The sequence below is a fragment of the Dendroctonus ponderosae genome, unplaced genomic scaffold (assembly GCF_020466585.1).
Source record: "Dendroctonus ponderosae isolate FM_Combo_2020 unplaced genomic scaffold, Dpon_F_20191213v2 Dpon_F_20191213_7, whole genome shotgun sequence".
NCBI classification, from domain to species: domain Eukaryota; kingdom Metazoa; phylum Arthropoda; class Insecta; order Coleoptera; family Curculionidae; genus Dendroctonus; species Dendroctonus ponderosae.
In genome coordinates this window covers 11684291-11706841 of record NW_026018916.1, presented here as the reverse complement: position 1 = coordinate 11706841, position 22551 = coordinate 11684291, and the positions used below count along the sequence as shown (strand labels likewise).

The 22551-nt window shown below is 35.3% G+C and overlaps 3 protein-coding genes across 6 annotated transcripts in view; 2 read left to right on the top strand and 1 right to left on the bottom strand.

Annotated features, from left to right (window-relative positions):
- LOC109543137 (E3 ubiquitin-protein ligase UBR4) overlaps nt 1–6601 on the top strand; it is a 30800-nt gene extending 24199 nt beyond the window's left edge. Inside the window, 20 exon segments of the mRNA XM_048668293.1 lie at nt 1–144; nt 492–889; nt 1174–1354; nt 1412–1522; nt 1611–1802; nt 1857–2100; nt 2160–2343; nt 2398–2531; nt 2587–2728; nt 2789–2922; nt 2983–3228; nt 3281–3461; nt 3518–3616; nt 4296–4473; nt 4535–4757; nt 5201–5359; nt 5444–5611; nt 5667–5814; nt 5874–6030; nt 6358–6601. Of these exon segments, the coding sequence (XP_048524250.1) occupies nt 1–144; nt 492–889; nt 1174–1354; nt 1412–1522; nt 1611–1802; nt 1857–2100; nt 2160–2343; nt 2398–2531; nt 2587–2728; nt 2789–2922; nt 2983–3228; nt 3281–3461; nt 3518–3616; nt 4296–4473; nt 4535–4757; nt 5201–5359; nt 5444–5611; nt 5667–5814; nt 5874–6030; nt 6358–6422 (3488 nt within the window). The 3' untranslated portion in view covers nt 6423–6601.
- A 188-nt stretch (nt 6602–6789) lies between these two features.
- Nucleotides 6790–15312, top strand: LOC109543134 (probable DNA mismatch repair protein Msh6). Its single transcript, XM_019912684.2, has 19 exons — nt 6790–7045; nt 9806–10250; nt 10423–10630; nt 10746–10870; nt 10926–11076; nt 11137–11274; nt 11334–11541; nt 11607–11877; nt 11939–12094; nt 12171–12328; nt 12385–12473; nt 12530–12714; nt 12766–12880; nt 12938–13029; nt 13942–14068; nt 14120–14302; nt 14364–14565; nt 14623–14750; nt 14808–15312. Exons 1-19 carry the CDS (start codon nt 6880–6882, stop codon nt 15069–15071), a joined length of 3411 nt encoding a protein of 1136 aa, XP_019768243.2. The 5' UTR covers nt 6790–6879; the 3' UTR covers nt 15072–15312.
- A 134-nt stretch (nt 15313–15446) lies between these two features.
- Nucleotides 15447–22551, bottom strand: part of LOC109543133 — a 33096-nt gene continuing 25991 nt past the window's right edge. For 2 of the 4 annotated variants that reach the window (XM_019912680.2, XM_019912681.2), the window contains 10 exons: nt 21206–21328; nt 20944–21147; nt 20482–20598; nt 17873–18055; nt 17550–17799; nt 17288–17493; nt 17054–17226; nt 16840–16990; nt 16493–16724; nt 15447–16432 (listed from right to left, as the gene is read on the bottom strand). In XM_019912680.2, coding sequence (XP_019768239.2) covers nt 16288–16432; nt 16493–16724; nt 16840–16990; nt 17054–17226; nt 17288–17493; nt 17550–17799; nt 17873–18055; nt 20482–20598; nt 20944–21147; nt 21206–21328 — 1784 coding nt within the window. In that variant the 3' untranslated portion in view covers nt 15447–16287. The remainder of the gene's footprint in view (nt 16433–16492; nt 16725–16839; nt 16991–17053; nt 17227–17287; nt 17494–17549; nt 17800–17872; nt 18056–20481; nt 20599–20943; nt 21148–21205; nt 21329–22551) is intronic. The other 2 variants (XM_019912682.2, XM_019912683.2) reach the window with 1 other exon arrangement.

Below are 22551 nucleotides of genomic sequence, written 5' to 3'. Positions count from 1 at the left end.
CCGCCAATACATCTAATGGCGGGGGAAGCAAAAAATCTAAAGAAAAATCCAATGCGGGAAAAAGTACTCAGAAGCTGATGCCTTTACAAGCTCCAGCCGAAGTTCGCAAGTTCCTTAACAAAGCGCCTGGACATTCGTTTACAGGTAAAAGTGTACTATTCAAATGCACTTCAATTTGAATCTATCGAAAAATTTGTATTATTTTTTTGTCCGTATCTATACATTATTTTTGTCGGGTTTGTCTCCCAAAACTAACAATTGGTCGATTGCACCGGATGCGATCTTCCCCGACAAGCTGGGATTAGTGCTAGTTCTGATGTGCAAGTTTTTTTAGAATTTTTCTTCACATTACAGCTTTTAGGAACTGCAAGATTAAGCCGGTCACGAAAAGTGGAAATTCGAGCGCATGGGGAAATCTACGACAATAGATTAAATTTATCAAAACTATAATATTTTATTCAAACTTCTAAATGTACTTTTTGCCTAAATAGCATGGAAAGCCCGGTTGCTTCGTCCATCTGAATCCAACAGCCAAACAGCTGCCTCATCGAAAGACGACATTCACAGTCAATTCCTGGCCGAAAAATACTCCAGAAAATGGAGACACCGAGTGAAAAAAATGAAAGCAACCAACCGCCTAGGTCTGACTGCCTCCGCATCTTGGATGGAAATCGTCTTATTCAACAGGAGTTCCCGCCAGGCCAGGATCGTGGCTTGCAGCATAATAGAAATGATGTGCAGCAACTACGAAAGAAAGAAAGAAGTCGTAACACTTCTCACTTGCTTCTTGTCCAAGTTATCAGATGCTGGGGAATCATCAGCTGAATTTTTACAACTGTATCAACATCTTATACAGGACTCTCCCTGGAAGCAGTACTTAACCATACAGGTTAGTTTTGTTCTCAGAATGTGCCAACTTTGTTCGAATTGTGCTATTGCAAACATCCTATTTGAGGGATGTACTATTTAATTGCATGTTCCGATTTTTTCGTGTTTTAAGTGAAAACGATAAATCTAAATCGATTTCATTACAAAAACAACCCCATGAGTGCACTTTTTTTAAAACGTTAAAACGCGAAACACTAAAATCACAAAGGTTAATTTTTGCGAACCAAACTATCTTGTATTGTATGCAATTTCCACTCAAAATTCAATTTGTTCTTAACCCAATAGGGTTTGCCATTGGTTCTGGCCAATTTAATGACACACGAGATAGAGCAGTTGCATAGACTGGAAGCGACTACTCTTACATCAGACTTGGCACAAGGCTACGCTCTCAATCAGCTAACAGATCTATTGGCCGGTTTTCTGGGAAATGTTGCAATCAGAAGGCAATACAAGTCCCGGCTTGTTGGTAAATATAATGCTAACAATAAATTTGAAGAATTCGGTATTAATTTGACGACATCAGGTGCTGTTTTGAATGGATATCTATCATTAAGGCGACTAGTCGTGCAAAGGACTAGACTGATCGATGAAACTCAGGAAAAACTGCTGGAATTGTTAGAGGAAATGACAACAGGTTGGTAATTTGGTGCAATTTTTAGTAGCTTTTGACTGTCTCATTATGTTTTGCGTTTGTAACTCGTGAGTCCTAAAAATATTTTCAGGCACCGAAGAAGAAACCAAAGCTTTTATGTCGATTTGCATCAAAACAGTGGAGCGGTACAGTTTTCAAGATATTCTCACACCCGTATTTATATTCGAAAGACTGTGCTCCATAATATATCCAGAAGAAAACGACATTGGAGAGTTCTTCCTTACACTGGAGAAAGATCCGCAGCAAGAAGATTTCTTGCAAGGTTGTTCTGGTTACAACTTGAATTATACATCAAGTAACATTTTTGATATTTTAGGACGGATGTTGGGAAATCCCTATTCTAGTACCGAAGCCGGACTGGGCCCACTTATGCGGGATGTTAAGAATAAAATATGTCAAGACTGTGAACTTGTGGCGCTTCTCGAAGATGACAACGGCATGGAACTGCTGGTTAACAACAAAATCATGAGTTTGGACTTACCTGTAAAAGATGTGTACAAGAAGATTTGGCTCTCAGAGGGCGGTGATCATGATGCAATGAGAGTTGTATACAGAATGAGGTGATTTATATACATGAACCCAGCCCAATCGTTATTTAATTATTTACTATTTGCTTCAGAGGTCTGTTAGGCGATGCCACTGAGGAATTTATAGAGACATTGGACAACAAAGGCCAGAGCGCTGTAGATAATGAAGAAGTTTATAAAATGGCAAACGTGTTAGCTGATTGTGGAGGTTTGAAAGTTATGGTTGCCAGATTGGGCTCCATTCAGAATGCCTGGCGAGCCAAACCGCTTTTACAGGTGACTACACCTAAGTTTTACATGAATAATATCTGCTATACTACATGTTTTTAGGTATTGCTGAAGTTATTCAGGCTGAGCATTAAAGTGAACAAATGCCAGGAAGTCCTGATCGAGCCGGCTTTAGGAGCCGTCGAAGCCTTTTTGAGAGTACTACAGTTATGTTTAGAAAGCGCCACTGAGTCTAGGTAAATACCGATTTTTGTTGCAAATCAGGTTTCTTTATGAGTGTGTTTCATTTAGTCAATCTGCCGTAATCGAACAACTGCTTGAGATCATAGAAACGTTGATGGCCAAAGCAACAAGCAAACCGTTAGACGTTTTTGAGGAGCTGTCCGTAACCTTTGGTGGAAGTGAATATGTAACATCTTTGCTCTCATTTACGGTATGAAAGTTGAATGTTTACTGACGAAATTTAATGCTATTATTTATCGCTATTCTTTAGTCACATCCCTCAGTAAGAAACAACACTGCTGTTCTTGGTCACTTGACTCGAGTTCTTGCCGCCTTGGTCTACGGAAACCAGAACAAAATGGATACATTGTTGGAACATTTTAAGGACGTAATCACATTTAATTCGTAAGGGACCACAGCGAATATCTGCTTATTCAAGCAAATAAAATATCGATTCGTTTTCAGGTACGATAGCGACCACACAACTGAAGATCAACAAAAGCTGGAAATGTTTTGCATGTTGACCAACAACATTGAAAGAAACGCAATCGGCAATACTTTAAAGGATTACATACTGTCGTTTAATATAGTTAAAGAAGCTTTGGAATATATATGCATTCATGCACCATGTGTTAAACCCACACTACTGAGAACCGACAGCGACGAACTGAAAGACTTTATCTCAAAACCTGCTCTCAAATATATCCTACGGTACTCTAAACAAGTAAATCTCCTCAAATTTGTCTAATTGTATTTATTAAAGGTTCCTAACTGGCCTGGCACACAGTCACGAAAACACCCAACTCGAAATATCCAGAGCTGACACCATACCAATTATTCACCGTTTAGAACAAGTTTCTTCGGATGAACATGTAGGATCACTAGCTGAAAATCTGCTAGAGGCTTTATGCACCAATCCAGCAGTTGCTAAGCAAATCGAAGAGGTACAGTTGCGAATGCTTGGGTATGGTCATAATTATACTTAAATTTGAATCTTTAGGTCCGAGAGTTCACACGATCCGAGAAGAAACGACTGGCAATGGCCATGAGGGAAAAACAATTAGGACAATTAGGGATGAGAACCAATGATAAGGGACAGGTATTTACGTTATGCACAATACAATTAAATGATAGATGAATAGAAAGCTAATAATCCGAAATGTCGATTGGTTCGAAACAGTTTAGCCCGGAATTTTCACTTCGATCCAAGTATCACTAAATCGCCACTTTTCCTCACTAAAATTTTCGGTTTTTTTTTCGGGCCCAAAGCGGATGAACTCTGTTGTTTCATCGAAATATGACTATTACAAAAGAACAATTTCACAGCGAGCTTCATTATAGTCAATCATTTGATTTTTCCCAATTTTTCAGAAACATTTGTTTTTTGACGATGATTCTGCAGATCGTCTTCATTTCACACAATGAACGTCTCAATGTTCTTTTAGGCAATTAAACATTGATAAACGTAAGCATTTTAGGTTTTCTTCTTTTTTATGAGGTTCCCAATTATTTTTATGTACTCTTACTGCGTGTTTTACCAATTCGAAGCACAACAAAACAATAATTTGAAAAAGCACCACTTAATCTAGGGTCAACTTTTCTGCGTTAAGTTATTCTTACGTATTGCGTTGTTTAACTATGTAACTAATATTTACATAAACAGTTATTAAAAACGACTTTTTACACAGTTTTGCGTGAAATCAGAGCACGTTATACATTAATAATTTTAGGTGTAAACCCTAAATACATTTCAAATAGAGGATAAAAATTGATTTCAGGTTACTGCAAAATCGACCATTTTACAACAAATTGAGGAATTGGGTGAGGAATCTGGATTGGTGTGTTGTATCTGCAGGGAAGGATACAAATATCAACCCACAAAAGTTTTGGGTATTTACACCTTCACGAAACGATGTAACGTAGAAGAATTCGAAGTCAAGCAGCGCAAAACTGGTGGTAAGTTTTACTGCCTTTCGCTGCACGCAAAAAGGTTTTTAATTTGAACGTAATATTTTAGGCTATTACACTGTCACCCACTTTAATGTGGTGCACATCGATTGCCACATGTCGGCTGTACGTTTGGCTAGAGCTCGAGACGAATGGGAGTCTGCTGCTCTACAAAATGCGAATACCAAATGCAATGGCCTTCTGCCGTTATGGGGTCCTCAGGTGCCTGAATCTGCTTTTGCGAGCTGCCTTGCCCGGCATAACACTTATTTGCAAGAAAGCACGAACCATCGGTAAGTTGTATATTAACCGACACGATTCCAAATTGTTTAAGGGAAATTCTTCCACAGAGTAAACATTCTTAAAAGCTTACATCGCATTTGACCATTGAAAATGATTGAAACTTTCACAAGTTCAATCAGTTTTCATTGTTTTTGTGTTTTTTTATTGGAAAATAATTCGTTTGTGTAGATTCTATTGTAACTTCAAAAATCTAATTGTTATTGAGTTTTCAATTATTAAAATTAAAAATTTTCAACGTTGTACTCATTCAGTATGGCGTAAGATTGTAGTTATTATTGCGTAGCCACTCCAATTAACGCAGATTTGTGCTGGTAATTAAAAAATAAAACGAATTTAATTTTTATATTTTAAATTTTCCAACTTATTTTCTCTGAAGTATTTCATATCGCCCATTTTATAATTTATTTAAGCCTATTAATTGAATGTGTTTTAGTGATATTTTGCATGGAACTACGATTCACGACTTGAAATTGCTCATGCTGCGTTTTGCCCAAGAAAAATCGTTCCATGAAGATACTGGCGGTGGAGGACCTCAAAGCAACATGCATATGGTGCCTTATCTGATTCATGTAGGGCTGTATGTCATCAACACGTAAGTTCTGTCGGGTCATTAACACGTTATTACCATACAATTAATAAGACAAGCTTTTTAACATGTTGATTAATTTATTTCCAGGACAAGGGTTTACTCGAGAGAATTTGGCGCACTTTCAAGTTACACTACAAACGATATTACAGCGGATTTAGCCTATCAAGCAGATGGTCCTCTCTACATGGCAACAATGGCTGTTTTTCTGAAGAGCAAAAATGAATGGGAAAAAGACCGATACGCGCACTTGTCCAGGTAAATTATTGCAGAATAATAAGACTTCGTTTGGTAAATAAATGTGATTTTTCAGATTGTTAGCGATAGCTCAAACTAGATTCGTTCAACCGAGTGGACCTGGAACAGGTCTTAGTGATAAATCTGTCAAAGACTACAGTGTTTATAAGCCTTATTTAGTATTTTTTGGATTGATAGATGCTATTTATAAATATTTCTTTAAGGTAGGTTATCATCTACATGGCATAAAAATTAGGTTTTATTTAATCGATTTATTTCTTAGGATGTCGAGGGTGAATTTGAGCAATGGCCGGCAAATCTAGCTGATTATATTCGGCATAATGATGAAGCTTTAATTAAAAATTCAGAGAAATTATTAAGTTACTACACAGAAGAGTTGTTGCCCTGTACTTCTTTTGGTGAATTTTGCGATGTCGTTGGTAAGTTAATTTATCTTCAGTTTAATTTTTCTCGTGTTTACTGTTTTGTGTTTGTGTTTACTGTTCGACTATTTTCTGTTCATATATCAAAACGGTTCTTAGATCAATTACTCATTTTTTTAATTTCTTATTTTTTTATTAGATGCTAAGCTATGAGCTCAAATAATAATGTTAACTATGTATTAACAGTCGTTGTTTAAAGTGCATTACGGCAACAGACTTTTTTTAAATTATTTATCCATTCTTTTATTGGTACATGTTTTAAACCTTCCTTAATTAATTTTTATTTTTATTGAATTAAATGTTGAAGTTTGTAATTGTTTGCAGGTCTTTTGGAAGTTATATCCGACTCTGATAGCTACCTTACTTCAGTTTTAGCCAGTGTAAAATAGTCGAAAATTGAGGTACCATTAATAAAAATCACGAGAGGCTGTTAAATTGAGCTTGTCTGAATATATTTATAATAATCACAAAGTTTACTGCTGTTAACTGAATTAATTCACGCAATTGATGTAATTTATTATTTATCTTTAAATTAAATCATGGAAATATTGATAAACACTTAACTGCATATACGTGTTTTATTTATTATATTTGGTATCTTGAAATATCCAGTAAGGTAAAACTAAACATTAGAAGTGTTAGTGATATTTCTGATAATCTCCCTTATTGCGAATTTAACAAATAGGGTGCGGTTTAACGAACCACGCCCGCATATTTGAATTCAAGGAAGAAGAAGACTAAATGTCAAGTCAAGAATCAAATTAATGTCGTTTTTGGCGGTTTAGAGATATTGTTGATGTTCTTGTGTGTTTATTGTATAAACAATTTGTTATAAGCAAAATTATCATGTCTAAGAAACCGACTCAATCAAATACACTATTTAACTATTTTTCATCTCCGAAAACACCAGTAACTCCCAAAGCAAATGTGGAAAGTGGCATCAAAAGTAGTTCAAAAGACACTACTCCAACCACTAGAAACGAAAACCGACCGGCAGGCCCAAAAAAAGATGGTAAGTTTATAAGTAACTTCATTATTGTATAAGCATGTTACTGTGTAAATATTCATTACAGTTAAAACATGTGTTAAGATTACGACTTCTTGGTTATACCTATGTTGTATTTGCCTCCTGCTGCAATAACTTCTGTTTTAATATAAAATCGAAATAAATGCAATTTAAAAGTACCTGTGAGTTTCCCGTGTGCAAGACAAAATATGAATTACCGAATTTACTATTTAGCAGGTATATGTATTTTTTGCTCGATAGTGATCAGAAAATTAAATGAACTGGAAAGCGAAAGCTTGACTATTTAATGTTGAAAAATTGACCGAAACCGCATTAAAATTTCCACAAAAACAGCACTTTAAATATTGCAAAAACCATAATACCTATAAACTGCGCTCGATGCTACAGAAAATACGCAAACCTGTACATACACATGAGCAGCATAAATGTTGCAATATAGAAAATACCTACTACCCACTAGATAATAAATTAGTCTGATTGTAATCTTGAGCTGGACGACTCATGCCCATAAAAGCCGCTAGATGGGAAAAAATTAAATAGTCGAACGGCTTCCGGCCGCTGGTATTTCCTAGCGCAAAAATAATATGTTTAGAGTGTTCAATTAGGAAAAACAGCTAAATTCAAATACGTAGACCTATAAGGGAGCTATCTGCTGGACCATCACAAAGCAATAAACAAGTCCCACCTACCTTTAGGCACTTTGGTCTGCATTCTGGGTTATTTTTACTTTTGTGAATTGCAAAAAGTTTAAGTTACAACAGAAAAACGCTATACATACATGTTGATATCTTTATTTCGGAAACAATCCAAAGTGGGTTGGCAACAAAGCACCTTTATGTTATATTTAATTTTGAAGGTTTATATGAAAAAAGTTTACTGCGGAAAATTTAATGCTGAAAAAACTGAGTAAAATAACATAAATGTCAAAAGACACCAATAAATAAAGCAACTTACGTAACGCGACAATAAAAAGTGTTATTCGCAGCAAAAGCAACCAAGGCATATTTTTCTGAGTATAAGAGAGTAGACTGTAAGTGTTCATATAAAAACAGTCTACTGTAGAAAACTTTTCGCGTTAACGTATAATATGTGACTTTAACTTAATTTCACAGAAAAAAAACATTAAAAACCCAATCGAGAATCCAGAAACTCCCTCGTCGTTCCTCATCGAATAATTTTTACATGTAACGATGCCATAAAATACAATAAGTCAACAATATGGGACTAAACGCTCTACCAGAGGTTCTACTCTTACATGGTAACCAGGGGCAAAGGCAAAAAACACTTACCGAAGCTGCCTAGTGCCACCTACATAGAAAGAAAAATATTCTTTAGTATAATAGAAATGTTGTAATGAAAACCTAATTATTAAAAATTACCAAAGAAAAGACAGAAAAACGTAGATGCCATCAAGCTTCAGTTGCTTCTAAAAAAAAAAACGTTTGTTCTTACCAGCTTTCCGGAAGCTGGCGCCCCATCCATTTTGCACCCATTAATCGTCCAAAAGCACACACTATACTTGAATTGAATTGAAAACTTGCACTAAATCCTGTAATTAAAATTAAGTTAAGGGCAGGATAATCTACCGCACTCGCCCTAGTAGCTACGCACCAAATTGTATCCCGGCAAGACACAAAGAACCGACGACCTATTTCGATCGGTGCCCGTAACAAACTGAAATCAATTCAATTCAATTCTATTCAATTTTTCGAAGAAACTCAGACCATATCGATGTTTTATGATGATATAATCGTCCCTTAGATGAGTCATTGCTTGACTTTGCAGGTCGATTTCAATTTATTTATTGTTGGCAATTTTGTGAAAGAAACAAACAAAAAAGAAAAAGAAAGTGACGCAATATTTTCAAAGACAAGTTTCACGTTCCCACTCATCTGCAATCATGGGTAAATAGACTTTTTGATGCAACATTTTTTAAATATGTACAAGCTTTTGAGTCAGTTAGTTACTAGAGTTTAATAAGTGTTTGAGCATGTTTATATTTGTGGAGGCTGTCTACATGGCAGATACAAGATGCATAACTTTCCAATGCTTCTTTTTGCTCTCATTATTAAGAGCGGCGGAATACGTATCTTCATTTTCACACGATTTATCGGATGAGTCTTTTGCTAGGTTTGTGGGAAACTTTTACAGCCAATGGTCGTGTAAAGACTGAAAAACTTAAATTAGTAGAAATTTTTTAGAATAATATTAAATTGTTTTGACTGAGTAATGCAATAGATAGAAAACTATTCAAATTTTTAAGTATTTTTTTATATAATTCTTGTGCAAAGATTGTCTCATAGTTTTATTATGCTGTGCAGTTATAATGATGGGAAATTGTTGTTTGCCCCAAGACAGCAATTTCCAATTTATGTCGATTCAGTCAAACCTAAAGCAAAAGGGAAAAATAGCACCATCCCAATAATTAAAAAGGAAAAACAACCGATACACACAGAACTCGATGGGATAATAATAAGAACTCACATTTAGAAATGTTTTCCATAGACCACGGCTTCAAAGCCCGGAAAACATTCCTAAATGTGATTTAACCGGCCGTGAAAGCCTTCATAATAATAAGAACTTCTCAGTACTGTAAAAACCTGTTACTTCATAAAAACTTCATCAAAATACAGTTAAAACCTCTGTTAAGATTACAATTTTTTGGTGATCTGTTCGGCTTGCTTCCGGTTGTGCCTGTATAGAAAACGAAATATAATTTTGCCATTTTAATATGTTTTTGTCTAGATAGTGATGAGGAAATTAAGTTCACTGCAAAGCGCCGCCGAGCTGCCCTAATTGATAGTGATTCAGAACCAGAAAATGAGTCTCCAAATAAACGAAAAATAGCTAAACTTGTAAAACTGCCTGCTAAGAAGCAGAAATATGAATCGTCTAGTGAGGAACCTTCAGGCGAAGATGATTGCTCCTCAAGTGAAGAATCTCGAGAACAGAAAGCTGCTGATTCCACCAAAAGGACAAGTAAATCCAGTTCATCAAAAGACTCGTTAATGACTTCATTTGGTTATACCAAAACAGACGAGAATGTAGAACTAAAGACAGAGAACGTTGCCGACAGCAAAGTTAAGAAAGCAAAAAATAAAGCTGGCGGAGAGACCAGTCTGGATTCTGGATGGTTACACGATACTCTTCCATTTTTAAAGCCTGACAAAATAAGAGATGCTCAAAGAAGGTAAGCAGTTTGAAAAACTCTGTTGCCATTTTAGCGTCACACATTCCCCATTAAAAAAATAATTATTTCATCTGTACCGTGCAATTGCTGATTTCGCCAAACAGCAAAAGAAAATTCTGATTTGAATTAGCAAACATTTTAATATAATGTTATTTCACGTTGTGTTTTAAAGGCCTCCCTCTGATCCTAATTATGATCCACGAACGATTTATGTGCCCAAAGATTATCTAGATTCGCTCACTCCAGCCATGCGACAGTGGTGGATATTGAAGAGCGAAAATATGGACGCAGTTCTATTTTTTAAAGTGGGGAAATTTTATGAGTTGTATCATATGGACGCTGTAGTTGGGGTGCAGCAATTGGGCTTTTCCTATATGAAGGTCAGTGCTTTCTGCTATGAATCGGATCTTCTGCAATTTATTATTTCTAGCTTTTAATGAGTATAGTGCTAGGGACTTTGGGATGAATCTAGTAACAATGTTGTGAAATTTTCAGGGGGAGTTTGCACATTCCGGGTTTCCAGAAAGTGCATATGGTAAGATGGCTACGACGTTGATTGATAAGGGCTTTAAAGTAGCTAGAGTTGAGCAAACGGAAACTCCTGAAATGATGAACGAACGGTAAGACCGTCAAGATGAATTTCTTGAAACACACATCGAATCGGATTTTTTTTAGTTGTAAGCAACTGAAGAAAACTACAAAATTTGATAAAGTAGTTGCAAGAGAGATTTGTCAAGTTACCACAAAGGCATCGTGTATCTATGGAGCTCAAATGCCTGAAGCTAGATCTGAAATTGGAACATATTTGTATGCGGTAGCTGTAAAGGTGGGTTCTAGTTAACATTCAACGCAAGAAACGTAAAGGTATGCTTTGTAAAAATTTTAGCTAAACACTGATAACTCGAGCAGATTTGGTGTTTGTTTCATAGAAACATCCATTGGTACTTTCCACATATCAGAGTTTAATGATGATAAGCATTGCTCTAAATTATTGGCGCTTTTTGCCGAGTACACTCCTGGTTTGGTAAGGACAGGAAAATATTATACTGTTACTAGACGGTATTTAGTGGTTTTCAATTTTAGATTTTAACTGAAAGAGGATCAAACTATGGTCCGTTTAAACATCTACTAAGTACGCACCTAAAGGACGTTATGCAAGAGACAATGGCATCTAAGTCCCAGTTTTATACCGCCGCTGCCACACTGGAAACCTTGTTTTCGGAATGCTACTTTAAGAATAAAGAGGGAGCATTCGAATGGCCCGAAGCATTTCAGGAATTTGCCGAAGAATGTAAGATTATAACGTTAAGATTTCCCTCATTCCCGACTTATTTTAATTGCTGATTTTTTTATTAGGTAACCCCAAGTCACAATATGAACTTGCGCTAAGGTCATTAGGAGCAATCCATTGGTTTTTAAAGCATTCCCATTTGGACATACAACTGTTTTCAATGAGGCTGTTTGAAAAGTATGAACCGGTTAATTTGAAGAGTAGCTCAGAACATAAACATGTTGAACGCGATTACATGGTACTAGATTCTACTACGATTAATAATCTGAGTTTGCTTGGAGGCAAAGGCACGTTACAGAAAACTCTAGATTTTTGCAAAACTCCGTTTGGTAAGAGGTACGTAATCACGTACTTCTATTATTTCCACGAAAATACATAGAAAATGTCGAAATTACAGACTGCTGCCGCTTTGGATATGTCGGCCTCTTTGCAATGTAGAGAAGATTAATCTCAGATTGGATGCTGTAAAAGAATTATTTGAAAATCCTCAGAAACTGAAGGCGTGCCAAGAGGTCTTAAAAACAATGCCCGATTTGGAGCGGCAAGTTGCCAAGTAAGTAATTTTATTATTTAAGTCCGCCTCTTACGCGCTGTGATAAACTCGTTGAATACACATTATATTTTTCTAGAATACACACTTATGGGAACAAGTTTTGCTCCACAAATCACCCAGATGGTCGGGCTATATTGTATGAGGCCAAAACTTACTCAAAACGAAAAATCATCGACCTTTTAAAAACTCTGAGGGGTTTTGAAGCGTCCCAGGAAATTGCTGGCATTTTTAAGGGTAAAGTTGTGTGAAATCGTGTGAGTTGTAAATATGCATTTCTGATGTATTTTCAGGATGCGAATCACGCTTATTGCGAAAGATTACCCAGTTTGCTCCAAATGGAATGAACGTTGATTTGAAAGAAACGTTAGAGTTTTTTAAGGTAAGTTACATTGGCAGTTTTCTCAATAAATTAGTTGTGTTTCCGTAATTTTTTAGCAAGCGTTTGACCATACTTCGGCAGAGAAAGAAGGCACGATTATACCTAAACGAGGCGTCGATCAAGATTATGATGACGCCGAAAATGCCATCGAAGAAATAAACAAAGAACTAGGGGATTACTTGAAGGAACAGTCTAAGCATTTTGGTTGCCAACTCAGTTATTTCGGAACGGATAAAAAAAGGTAACATTGTAGTACAGTTTGAAATTGTTTGCCATTTTCATTTTCTGTTAGGTTCCAGTTGGAAGTACCAGAGAATAGAACCAGTAGGGCCGATGGCAATTATCAATTGGAATCTCAGAGGAAAGGAGGCAAGCCGGTCAAAAGGTTTTCTACTAACAGAACAAGGGTAAAACCGACTATTGATTTTTTGTTTAATTTGCTAATGAGATGTTCCTATTATTAGGATTTACTACACAAGATGTTAAAAGCCGAAGCCGAACGGACCAAAATTGTCTTGGACTTGAATAGAAGAATATTTGAGAAGTTTAGCGAAAGGTAAGCAGATTACATATACTTATTTTTATTTATCACACCGAAACGGAGTCGATGTAGTCAAAATTCGTTTTTTTTTGTAATTGTAAAACATTGTACATTTTTGGATTCACTAATTTTGCATTGTACTTGTACAATATTCACATCGTATTGGCCCCTAAAATAAAAACATCGTGTGCCATTTGTTATGCGCTTTTACATAGCTGTTTGATTTCAGTTTATGTTTGCCGCGTCGCTCGGTGGTTTTTTATTATTTTGTTTCATTTTTTTTCAACCGCTTTCAGTTTTAACGTTTTTACCTGGGTAAAGCGACCCTCTTAAAAGCAAACGCTTTCTGTGATGCTGCAGAAGAAAATTAGTAAAAAAGTTTAATTCTTATTAATAACTGAGATATTTGCAAAAAACTAGATCAGAAGGATGACAACAATGTTTTTCAATTTTTTTTTCAAATTATTTAACAATTACGCTTTTTTAGTTCAAATCCAATACTCCAATACAACGATGACCGCGGAAGCTCAACTCTTTTGGTAGTTAACCCTTTTCTTAAAATTATTTATTAGTATTTTCATCCACACAAACTTGAATTTTAGTCAGTACATTGACTGTAAGCGCTTAAGTTATCATGGCACACAGTCCACTAAGCAGTCGTTCAACATTTATTTATATTCAGCTTAATGAGTGGTCTAATTTTGTGCGTTTTTAATATTTTTGTTGATGTTCATAGATTGGGTGACTTTTGTCTCTCATGTTGAATATTTACTCGATCGTTTCTATCTCAACTTTTTATTGTATAATATTGTGCTTTCATCTTAAAATATATTAAATTTGTGCAATTAGTTTAATATACTCAGTTGAATTGATTCTACTACTTGCTAGAGGAAGATGGATTACTGTTGACTATTTACCGCTTTTCAGGTATGATCAATGGCAACAGGTCATTCACTGTCTGTCCATGTTGGATCTTCTATGTTCTCTTGCAGAATACGCGTCGTCCTTCTCCGATGATATTTGTAAGCCAAATGTACTCCCATTCTCAGCACAGGTAAGTTCTACTAGAATCTTTATCCAATGATTAATTTAATTTAATTTTTAGCCTTTAATTTCTATTGAAAATGGAAAACATCCCTGCGCCAAAAACATTGAAAATTTTGTCCCTAACGACACTTTTATGGGTACCGATAATCAAGCTCCTCTCTTACTGCTTACTGGCCCTAATATGGGCGGTAAATCCACTCTTATGAGGCAAGTGTCCATCATTTGCATTATGGCCCAAATGGTAAGTTTAGTGACAGAATAAAATTTCCAAATGTGTGTTCATAAATTGGCTGTACTTGCAGGGAAGTTTTGTTCCGGCCACACAGTGTTCCCTGAGTTTGATAGACAGAGTGTTCACTCGATTGGGAGCTTCGGACGATATAGTCAGAGGCGAATCGACATTCTTTGTTGAATTGAGCGAAGCTTCAACAATTTTAAAGCATGCCTCAAAAGAGTCGTTACTTATTATCGATGAACTGGGAAGAGGCACATCCACACATGATGGTAAGGCGTGTAAATATAATTGTTTTAAGTGAGTATTCAAGCAAACGTTTTGCTTAGGAAATGCCATAGCCACAGCTTACGTGAAGAAACTGATGGACATGAAGTGCAGAACATTGTTTTCTACTCACTATCATACACTTGTGGATAATTTCGTGGGTAACCCGGAAGTACAACTAGGACATATGGTAGGACTTTCATGTTATTCTAACTAATCTGAACTAGCTAAAAATATGCATTTTTAGGCTTGTTTGGTGGAAAACGACAATAATGAAACCGAAGAGTCAGTTACTCTGTTGTACAAGCTGGCAGAAGGCCGCTGTCCCAAATCTTTCGGATTTAACGCGGCCAGGCTAGCAGGATTACCCTCACAAATTGTTGCAAGAGCACGTGAGTTATCCAGAGAAATAGAGGCAGAAGATAAGTGCAGATCTGTGCTGAGCAAGGTGTTCAATACCACAGCAAATCTGGCTGAGGTTATAGGGATGATTTCCAGTTTGGAGGTTTGAATCTTCACTTTCGTTCAAAGATCAGAGCCATCCATATTAACTAGGCTAGTTTGTTGGAAAATAGAAGCGTTTTATTTCGTCTAAGTCGAATATTGCAGATCTGATGCCTGTCCTATTGCCCTTTCATAGAATAGGCCGTTGATATTTTATTTGTTTGTTGTTATATGTTACCAATTTTTGCTTTATGCTAATATTCAACTAAGATTAGTTTACCATAATAAAGCTCTATTTTTAATTTTTATTTAGGCTTATTACCAACTTCTCCACATTTTGTTTTTTCCTCTAAAAAGTATTATTCATATGTGTCCCTATTCGGTTTAACAATGTTTATCCAACAATCAGTTTTCGTTATAATGCCCCCCAAAAAAACTGTGATTTCTTATATATAAATTTCCCTTTATTTACAATATGTACATATCGTCACAAACCAAAACGCCGAAAATGTTTTCACAACGAACAAAAAACAACGATCTATATTTTACGCTTCCCGCCACTGTCCTTACATTTTGGGAATGATATACAAAGAACAGTCAAAAACAAATAAAAAATAAAAAAATGCTTATTATACGTGGATGAATGAGTACTATATTTCAGATGAGCTCTCGTTTCTTATGTTATTTTGTAGAACACATGCGTTTGGTCCGAAGGCAAAATGCGCTCTTGCAGCACACTTTACAATATGATTTATATTTATTTGGGTGGTAAATAGGATAGGGGTGATTTTTCAATCGAATTATACCGGAGAATGGTGAATAATCTTAATGTGGTTCTAGTTGGAAAAGTCGAACAAATTCTAGGTAAAGACGAGCAGTGTGAATTAAACCAGTTTGGAGTTTTTTCAGAAAAATGTTGCCTATCTTGACATGCTTTGAATGGATTGAAATAGTCTTTGACTAGCTTACGATGTGAACTTAAAACCTGGCTTTGCTGCAAATTTTACAGGTTATTTAATGAAATGTCCCAGTTTTGCTTTAAATATCAAAAAATTTCGGGTTTTCCTAAATTAAAATAAAAATCAACGAGCGCTATGTTTTGCTAAAAATATGCGAAATATTCCTAATAGTCAACATCTTCATTAAACAATATCCTATAGAATCTGCCAATTACCAGACAAGAGTTCCTCATTTGCAATCCATTTGGGTAAGTCATCATGCACCTTTTCACCCATCAGCCGCAACCATACACTTGCTCCCAACTCTCATTCACACTAACTACCCTAACTTTGTTTCGGGTGATGCGGTACAAGTGCGTTTGCTGTTGGCGTTTTAAAGCACTGAAGGAGAAAAGCTGTGTAGATTACAAAGGCCACTCCGATAGCCAATAGAGCGTACATAAAGATGTTGAGTTCTGGTTGCCGGTATCTGAAGCAGAATCAACATGAGCAACAGTAGCTGAAGAAAAATTGTGCTTGGGCAACTCACCGGTTTTTCCGAAGCCATTCGAGAACGTCTTTTTCGGAATGTAAGTCGCCCCGGTAAATGCTGGGAAATCTTCTTCGGAAGTAGACTATTGCGGGCAAGTTGGTGACGCCCCATTTTCTCGCATAACGAGCATCTGCCATTTTAACGAATGTTATATCGAAGTTATCGGTTTCACTGTCGATGTTCTCCAATTTGTCCATGATCACTCGAGATTCTTCGGAATTTATTTCATCTAAACCATAATGTATATAGTGAGTAATTTAGCTGAATATGTATTTGCAATTATTTAATAAACGAAATGGGTTTGGTAACTTAAATCATTGTTACAGACTGTATCTGCAACTTACAGAAAAATACAGTGACAAACTCGTTCTCTTCCAGCAGTTTCTCCAACATCTTCTTATTAACTTCCTCGATCTCATTTTTAATTTCGAACACATCCTGCGACGTGAGCCAGTCCAACACCATGTCAGCTTGTGTTAAGTCGCCTTCATATACCTGTTGGACGTCAATCATCAATAGAAAAATCGGTTAAAGATTTTGCGTTGGTCTTCATCATACCATAGGTTTTTTCTTTCTAAAATACATTAGAGCGGGTAGGGTATGGAGGCCTTGATCAGCTGCAGCTTGAGCGCTGCAAATTTTCACAAAGTCGATTCCAAACAGGTCGGCTTCGCCATCGATTTGCTCCAAATTCTCCAAAATTTCTTCGCATTCTGGACAATCTTCATCGTCTGTGAACATCCGCAAGTCAAATTATTTACGTAAAAAATCAAGTGCATGCTTGTGGCTTACAGAAGAATACAGCCAAGAATGGGGATTCGCTCAATAGACGTATCAGCATTCTTTCATTAACTGACTCGATTTCGTCAGCTAATTCTCTGTTATCATCGTCGACCAACCATTCCAATACGCTCTGCTCGTTTTGAAGATCTCCCTCAAAGAGAAGAGGATTTCCGTTTCTAAAGTACACCAAAGCTGGAAAAGTTTTAATACTGTATCTGGAATTAACGAAATATTCATTAGTCCCAGTCCGTAGAAATCGCAGTCTGTAAACCTTTTGGCCAACTGTGGATCCTGTATGCGAACCAAATGGATACCGTAAACGTCGCACTCGTCATCGATTTGCTCCAGTTCTTCCAAAATTTGTTCGCAAATGTGGCAATTTGTCTTGTAAAAATACACCGCTAGATACTGAGTATCTTCAACCATCCGCTCCAACATGACCCTGGTAATCAGCTCAATTCGATCTTCAGTTCTTTGCTGAATTAGCCATTGAAGCACTTCTTCCTCCTCCTCCAAATCGCCTATGCGAGGCAAATTTTTGAATGAAATGGAAAAAACCTATATTTTTTAAATCAGATCCTCATGGATAGTTACCTTCAAACACTCCACCTATGCTTTGTTCAAAATACATCAAAACTGGAAAATCGGTCGCTCCATATTGTTCAGCTATTCGCAGATCGTTGGTTTTTACGAATTTAATCCCGTGCCTTTCACAGTCGTCATCAATGTTTTCAAGCTCTTCCAGGATTTTGGAGCATTGTTCACATTCGTCGCTATCTAGTGTAAAATGCATTTTGAGTAAAGACACTGAAGAGAGTGGAAATTGGTAGAACAATGGGGGATAAGCGTTCGGACAGCTATAATTTTTTACATAAGCTTTTGGTTAGTATAAAGGGAGGTGTTTAAATAGTGGTACATCAAGAAAAGTTTGATTATTCGTCAACAAGTTTGCGATAGTCGGTAGAATACACTGATAGGATCAAGAAATTTGAATCAGGTTTTAAGCTCTTGGTCGGTTTATTGATTTTTCGGTTAGAAATTAAATAGGCATTTATGAGGTCGCAGGAAATGCGTTTCTCATTAGATACTTTGGCCTGTTTGGGTTGATAAAAATCGCATACAACTTCAAATAAATATGTATCTCGGATACACAAATTATGCAGGGTGATTCCTAAATCAATGTCTAGACGGTTATTATAGTTCAACTAATTTGATTAACAAAATATTTTTTAAAAGTGCGTAGTTTCAAATTTGCAACGTGTAAAAAAAAATTTTACATTGTAATAAAAAAAAACATTTACAGTTATTGCTGAAACCCCTTGGAAAATTCGACTGAAATTTTACCGATTATGAGTCAGTAACAATACGTGTTTTGTATTAAAGATATTGCTTGGATATTCACCTTTTCGAAGGTATTCAGTAAAAAAATGATCTGCTGTTTTTAAACGCGAATGAATTATAACCGATTTACGCTGTGCAACAAATCTAATTTAATTTTACATCGTCTTTATCTCAGATTTGTACAAAATATGCGGTTAAGACAGTTTTTGTCAACTTCCTTGTTTTCTATAAATTTCATGTCCTAAATATGGTTTACTAAACGTAATATTAATAAAGAATATGAGAAAAGTTCACGTTCTGAAGATTTAGAAAATTTCCGAGGCAAATTATTCGATTTTAATAAAAAGTTTCTTGTAGTTTTCTTTAACCGACAGTTTACTTATAAATTATGTTTCTGTTTGGGTTAGCAAATTTTGTGAGTCCTTCTGAAAGAACAAAAAATATATTAAAAAACGTAAATTCTATTTGTGCAGTTTGTATCTGAAAAACGGTTTCTGATGCGAACAAATATATACAAAAAGGTTTTAATAGATACAGGAACTTGCTTACGACAAGAACTTAAGGAGTTGGTATGAGAATCGATGCGTCTTAACCTCAGGAAAGCGATCACTTTATATAAATTCACAAATATTCTAAACATTAGTAAATCAAAATATTTAACAACTTTCTGAAATTATGCGAGTTATTGAGTTTATCTAAATTGTGTGAAGTAGTATGGTAAAAAATAAATTAAAAATTTTTTCAATAGTTCACCTGTCGATGCTTTCTTAGTAAGTTATTGATGTATAAATTCTGACCCAATCAATTGGGTTGATTTCCAGCCAACCCAAGTTTTCAAAAATTCATCTGAGAATATAACTAAATGTTGAGATAAATGCAAAATGTTTGCTTATTTAATTTCAGTTGAGTGTAGGTGCGAAATAAGTTTCTATATGCTTGTAATTGTTAAACTCTTATAATTCAAACTAGAATTATTGTAAATTTGTAAAATAATCGCCGTTTAAAGTCCCATATTATATTGCCTTTATTTAATACTATTTTGATAAATACACTTAAATTTTTGTCACCGTTTTTTCTATTAACAGATTATGTCCCTTGCTCAGTGACATTTTTTAAATAAATTTAAGTATCGATTTGGATTTTTTTTATGCAAAATGTTTTTTGTTATAATTTACAGAAATGTGTTTTTCTGACTCGTTTCTACAAGTATATGTAAAGTTTTCAGTATTTTAAATAAACAAAAAAATGCTAAATTTCTTCTGCAACCCTAATGTGTATACTATCACGATTAAGAATCATTGGGTCAAGAGGACGTTTTTCCTCTTAGGTAGAATACACTATTGTGCAGAAAATAGCAGATCAATTCTTTTTTAATCAGATAAAATGTTGTCTTAAAAGGCTCTTAAAAGGCTCTCTTAAAAAACTCTCAAGGCACCCTGTTATACTGCAAATATGTAAAACATTCTTATTCAGTGTTTAAATTATATCTGTCCGAACTCATTTAATTATTAGCGGGTTCAATTGCGTATCTACCACATACTGGCGAGCTTCTATAGAAAGTTCGAGAGATTAACTATAATAATAACAAATTCTAAACTAAATCCGAACAATGAGAAGCAATAAAAACAAAATGTTATGCACAGAATATGCACTATTTTCGCTGTTTAAACCGTAAACTGATTCCCGATTAGTGTGAAACCACAAATAAAACTTATTCGCTGTTAAACAAGCAAAGGATTAAGCAATTTTTCAATCGATGTTGAGTCTACAAAAAAGCATTATATACAATGATCTTCGCTCCATCGTCACTTTTAGGATACCTCTAATTTGGTAAAGGGTAAAATTTTGAAGAAAATTGGTACCGTATAATTCCGAAGATTCTTCTTCTAAGCCGTCAGCTTTTTCCTGCTTTTTGGTAGTTTTCTTAGATTTATGTAGCTCGGCTTCAGCATCACACAAACCGCACAAAGTCTTGTTCCCTGTAAGTTTATTAGCATACAAAGCTAAGCGTTCACAAAATCACTAAAATGTGTTAACTGGTTTAATTTCTATGTTACCTAGATTAGAATGCTGGTAAGTACGTAATTAGTGTGTCATTTTGGAAATATTATTTTTCCATACTGTTTAAGCTGTGTGGCGTCGTATTTACTAACAAATTGCTATTGCGTTATTATTGTTTTGTGTTTTTAGAGTATGTGGAAACGAAAATTCACACAAATATGTGCTTCAACTGTGACTAATTGCACTACTCTAAATAAGTAATAGATTAGAATTTTCATGAAAATGTCAAGTAAATTTTCATTTTATCTCCAAAGGTTACTTACAAAAATAGACCGCCAATGCATCTTCAGTGTCGATTAGTCTTATCAGTTCGCTGCCTTCTGACGCTTCAATAATTTCTCCCGAAGGATCCTTTTGCGTCAACAGCCATTGCAGGATTTGCTGTTCGTCATACAGATCACCTGCATAGATAACTGGGTCCTTGGAACCCATTTTGAAGAATAAAATTGCCGGTAGAGCAAACACTCCTAAGAGTTTTTAATTCGTTAATAAACAAGCTTCATTACTTCGAAATAAAGATGTTACCATATTCTTTAGACAAAGATTTGTCGTCGATTTTAACAAAATTGATTCCTGCGGCGTCCGCTTCGTCGTCAATATGCTCTACTTCGGAGAGTACTTTGGGGCATTGCTTGCAGTCAGCACTATCTGAAAATAATTTTTATTTTAGGCATATTTTATGCTGCTTTTATAAAGCAACGGGTGTAAAAACTATATCAGTTTTCAGCTAGTTTTTGCATTATTTATACATCCAAGTAATTGGGACGTAAAGACACTCTTCTGGTCGCATTTTAGAAGATTTAGAACTGCACATGAAAGTTGAAAGTGTTATGATTTCAAATCAAATCAAATCAAAATATGCTTTATTGCCACGGAAAAATTCACAAATTTTATGGACAAAGTGAGTAAAAAAACAAAACAAAATACTACAACATAAAGTACGTACAGTACAGTCAACAATAGTGAAAAATAAAATAAATATAATAAAACAGTACAAAATATATCACGTACAATCGTTATGGACAGAAGATACAAATACAAGGTTGATTTGGTTCAACTTTTTGTAATGAGCAGTAACCCAACCCTCAGAGGCTCGAAAGTTCAAAGCTTATTAATATAAATCAAAGTGTTTCTGAGCTGTTTTTGGAAAAAAATGAATATGTAAATACTGACTATTTGCAGCGGTGTGGATTGGTTGGAATCATAAATCTTAATGATTAATGCTTCAATTCAACTATTTTTATTAAGGAAATTGCAACTTTTGTCTCAAATATTTTATTTTAAAATATTAAGGATTTGATCACTTCTACGCCTCTAAATGCCCGAATAACGACTTCTTGCATATTTTCGAAACGACTCCAAATAGTTCACTAGTCGCAAAAGCCATTTTGCTCGAGAGTGTCGAAACTAGACGTTTTTTCATTGGGTTTTAGCAGAAATTCCTAATTTTAAAAAACTAGAACTGAACTTTAACCGTAGAAGATTGTATATCTCAAAATCAATTAACAATATAAAATTCCAGGTGGTAACAACATGTGTGAGAAAATTCGAGCAGTTTTGGCTCAGAAAGCGAAATTTTATTGTCAGATATTTAGGCGCAAGATTTGACCAAAATTTTATGCTTTTCAGCAATTTCATCTCCAACACTGATTAAAATATTTTATTTCCTATTTTGAGAACAGCTATTTTCTGGAAATTATATTTTTTTTTCGATCACAATGATCGTTAAATGGCCATTGATAGGGAACATTTTGATAGAGCGCCCCTGGAATGGTCATGATTAGAGGGCGGAAAATATGCAAAGTGCATATCTATGCATTTTTTGCATATTTTATCCAATTTCATGAAAAATTGCATATATCTAAAAAATC

Excerpts from the sequence above, each read along its gene's own strand:
- LOC109543134 (XM_019912684.2), top strand. The coding sequence starts at position 6,880 with ATGTCTAAGAAACCGACTCAATCAAATACACTATTTAACTATTTTTCA. Across the intron at positions 7,046-9,805 it reads GGCAGGCCCAAAAAAAGATG|ATAGTGATGAGGAAATTAAG; the intron begins GTAAGTTTATAA and ends GTTTTTGTCTAG. Across the intron at positions 12,095-12,170 it reads TTGGAGCGGCAAGTTGCCAA|AATACACACTTATGGGAACA; the intron begins GTAAGTAATTTT and ends ATATTTTTCTAG.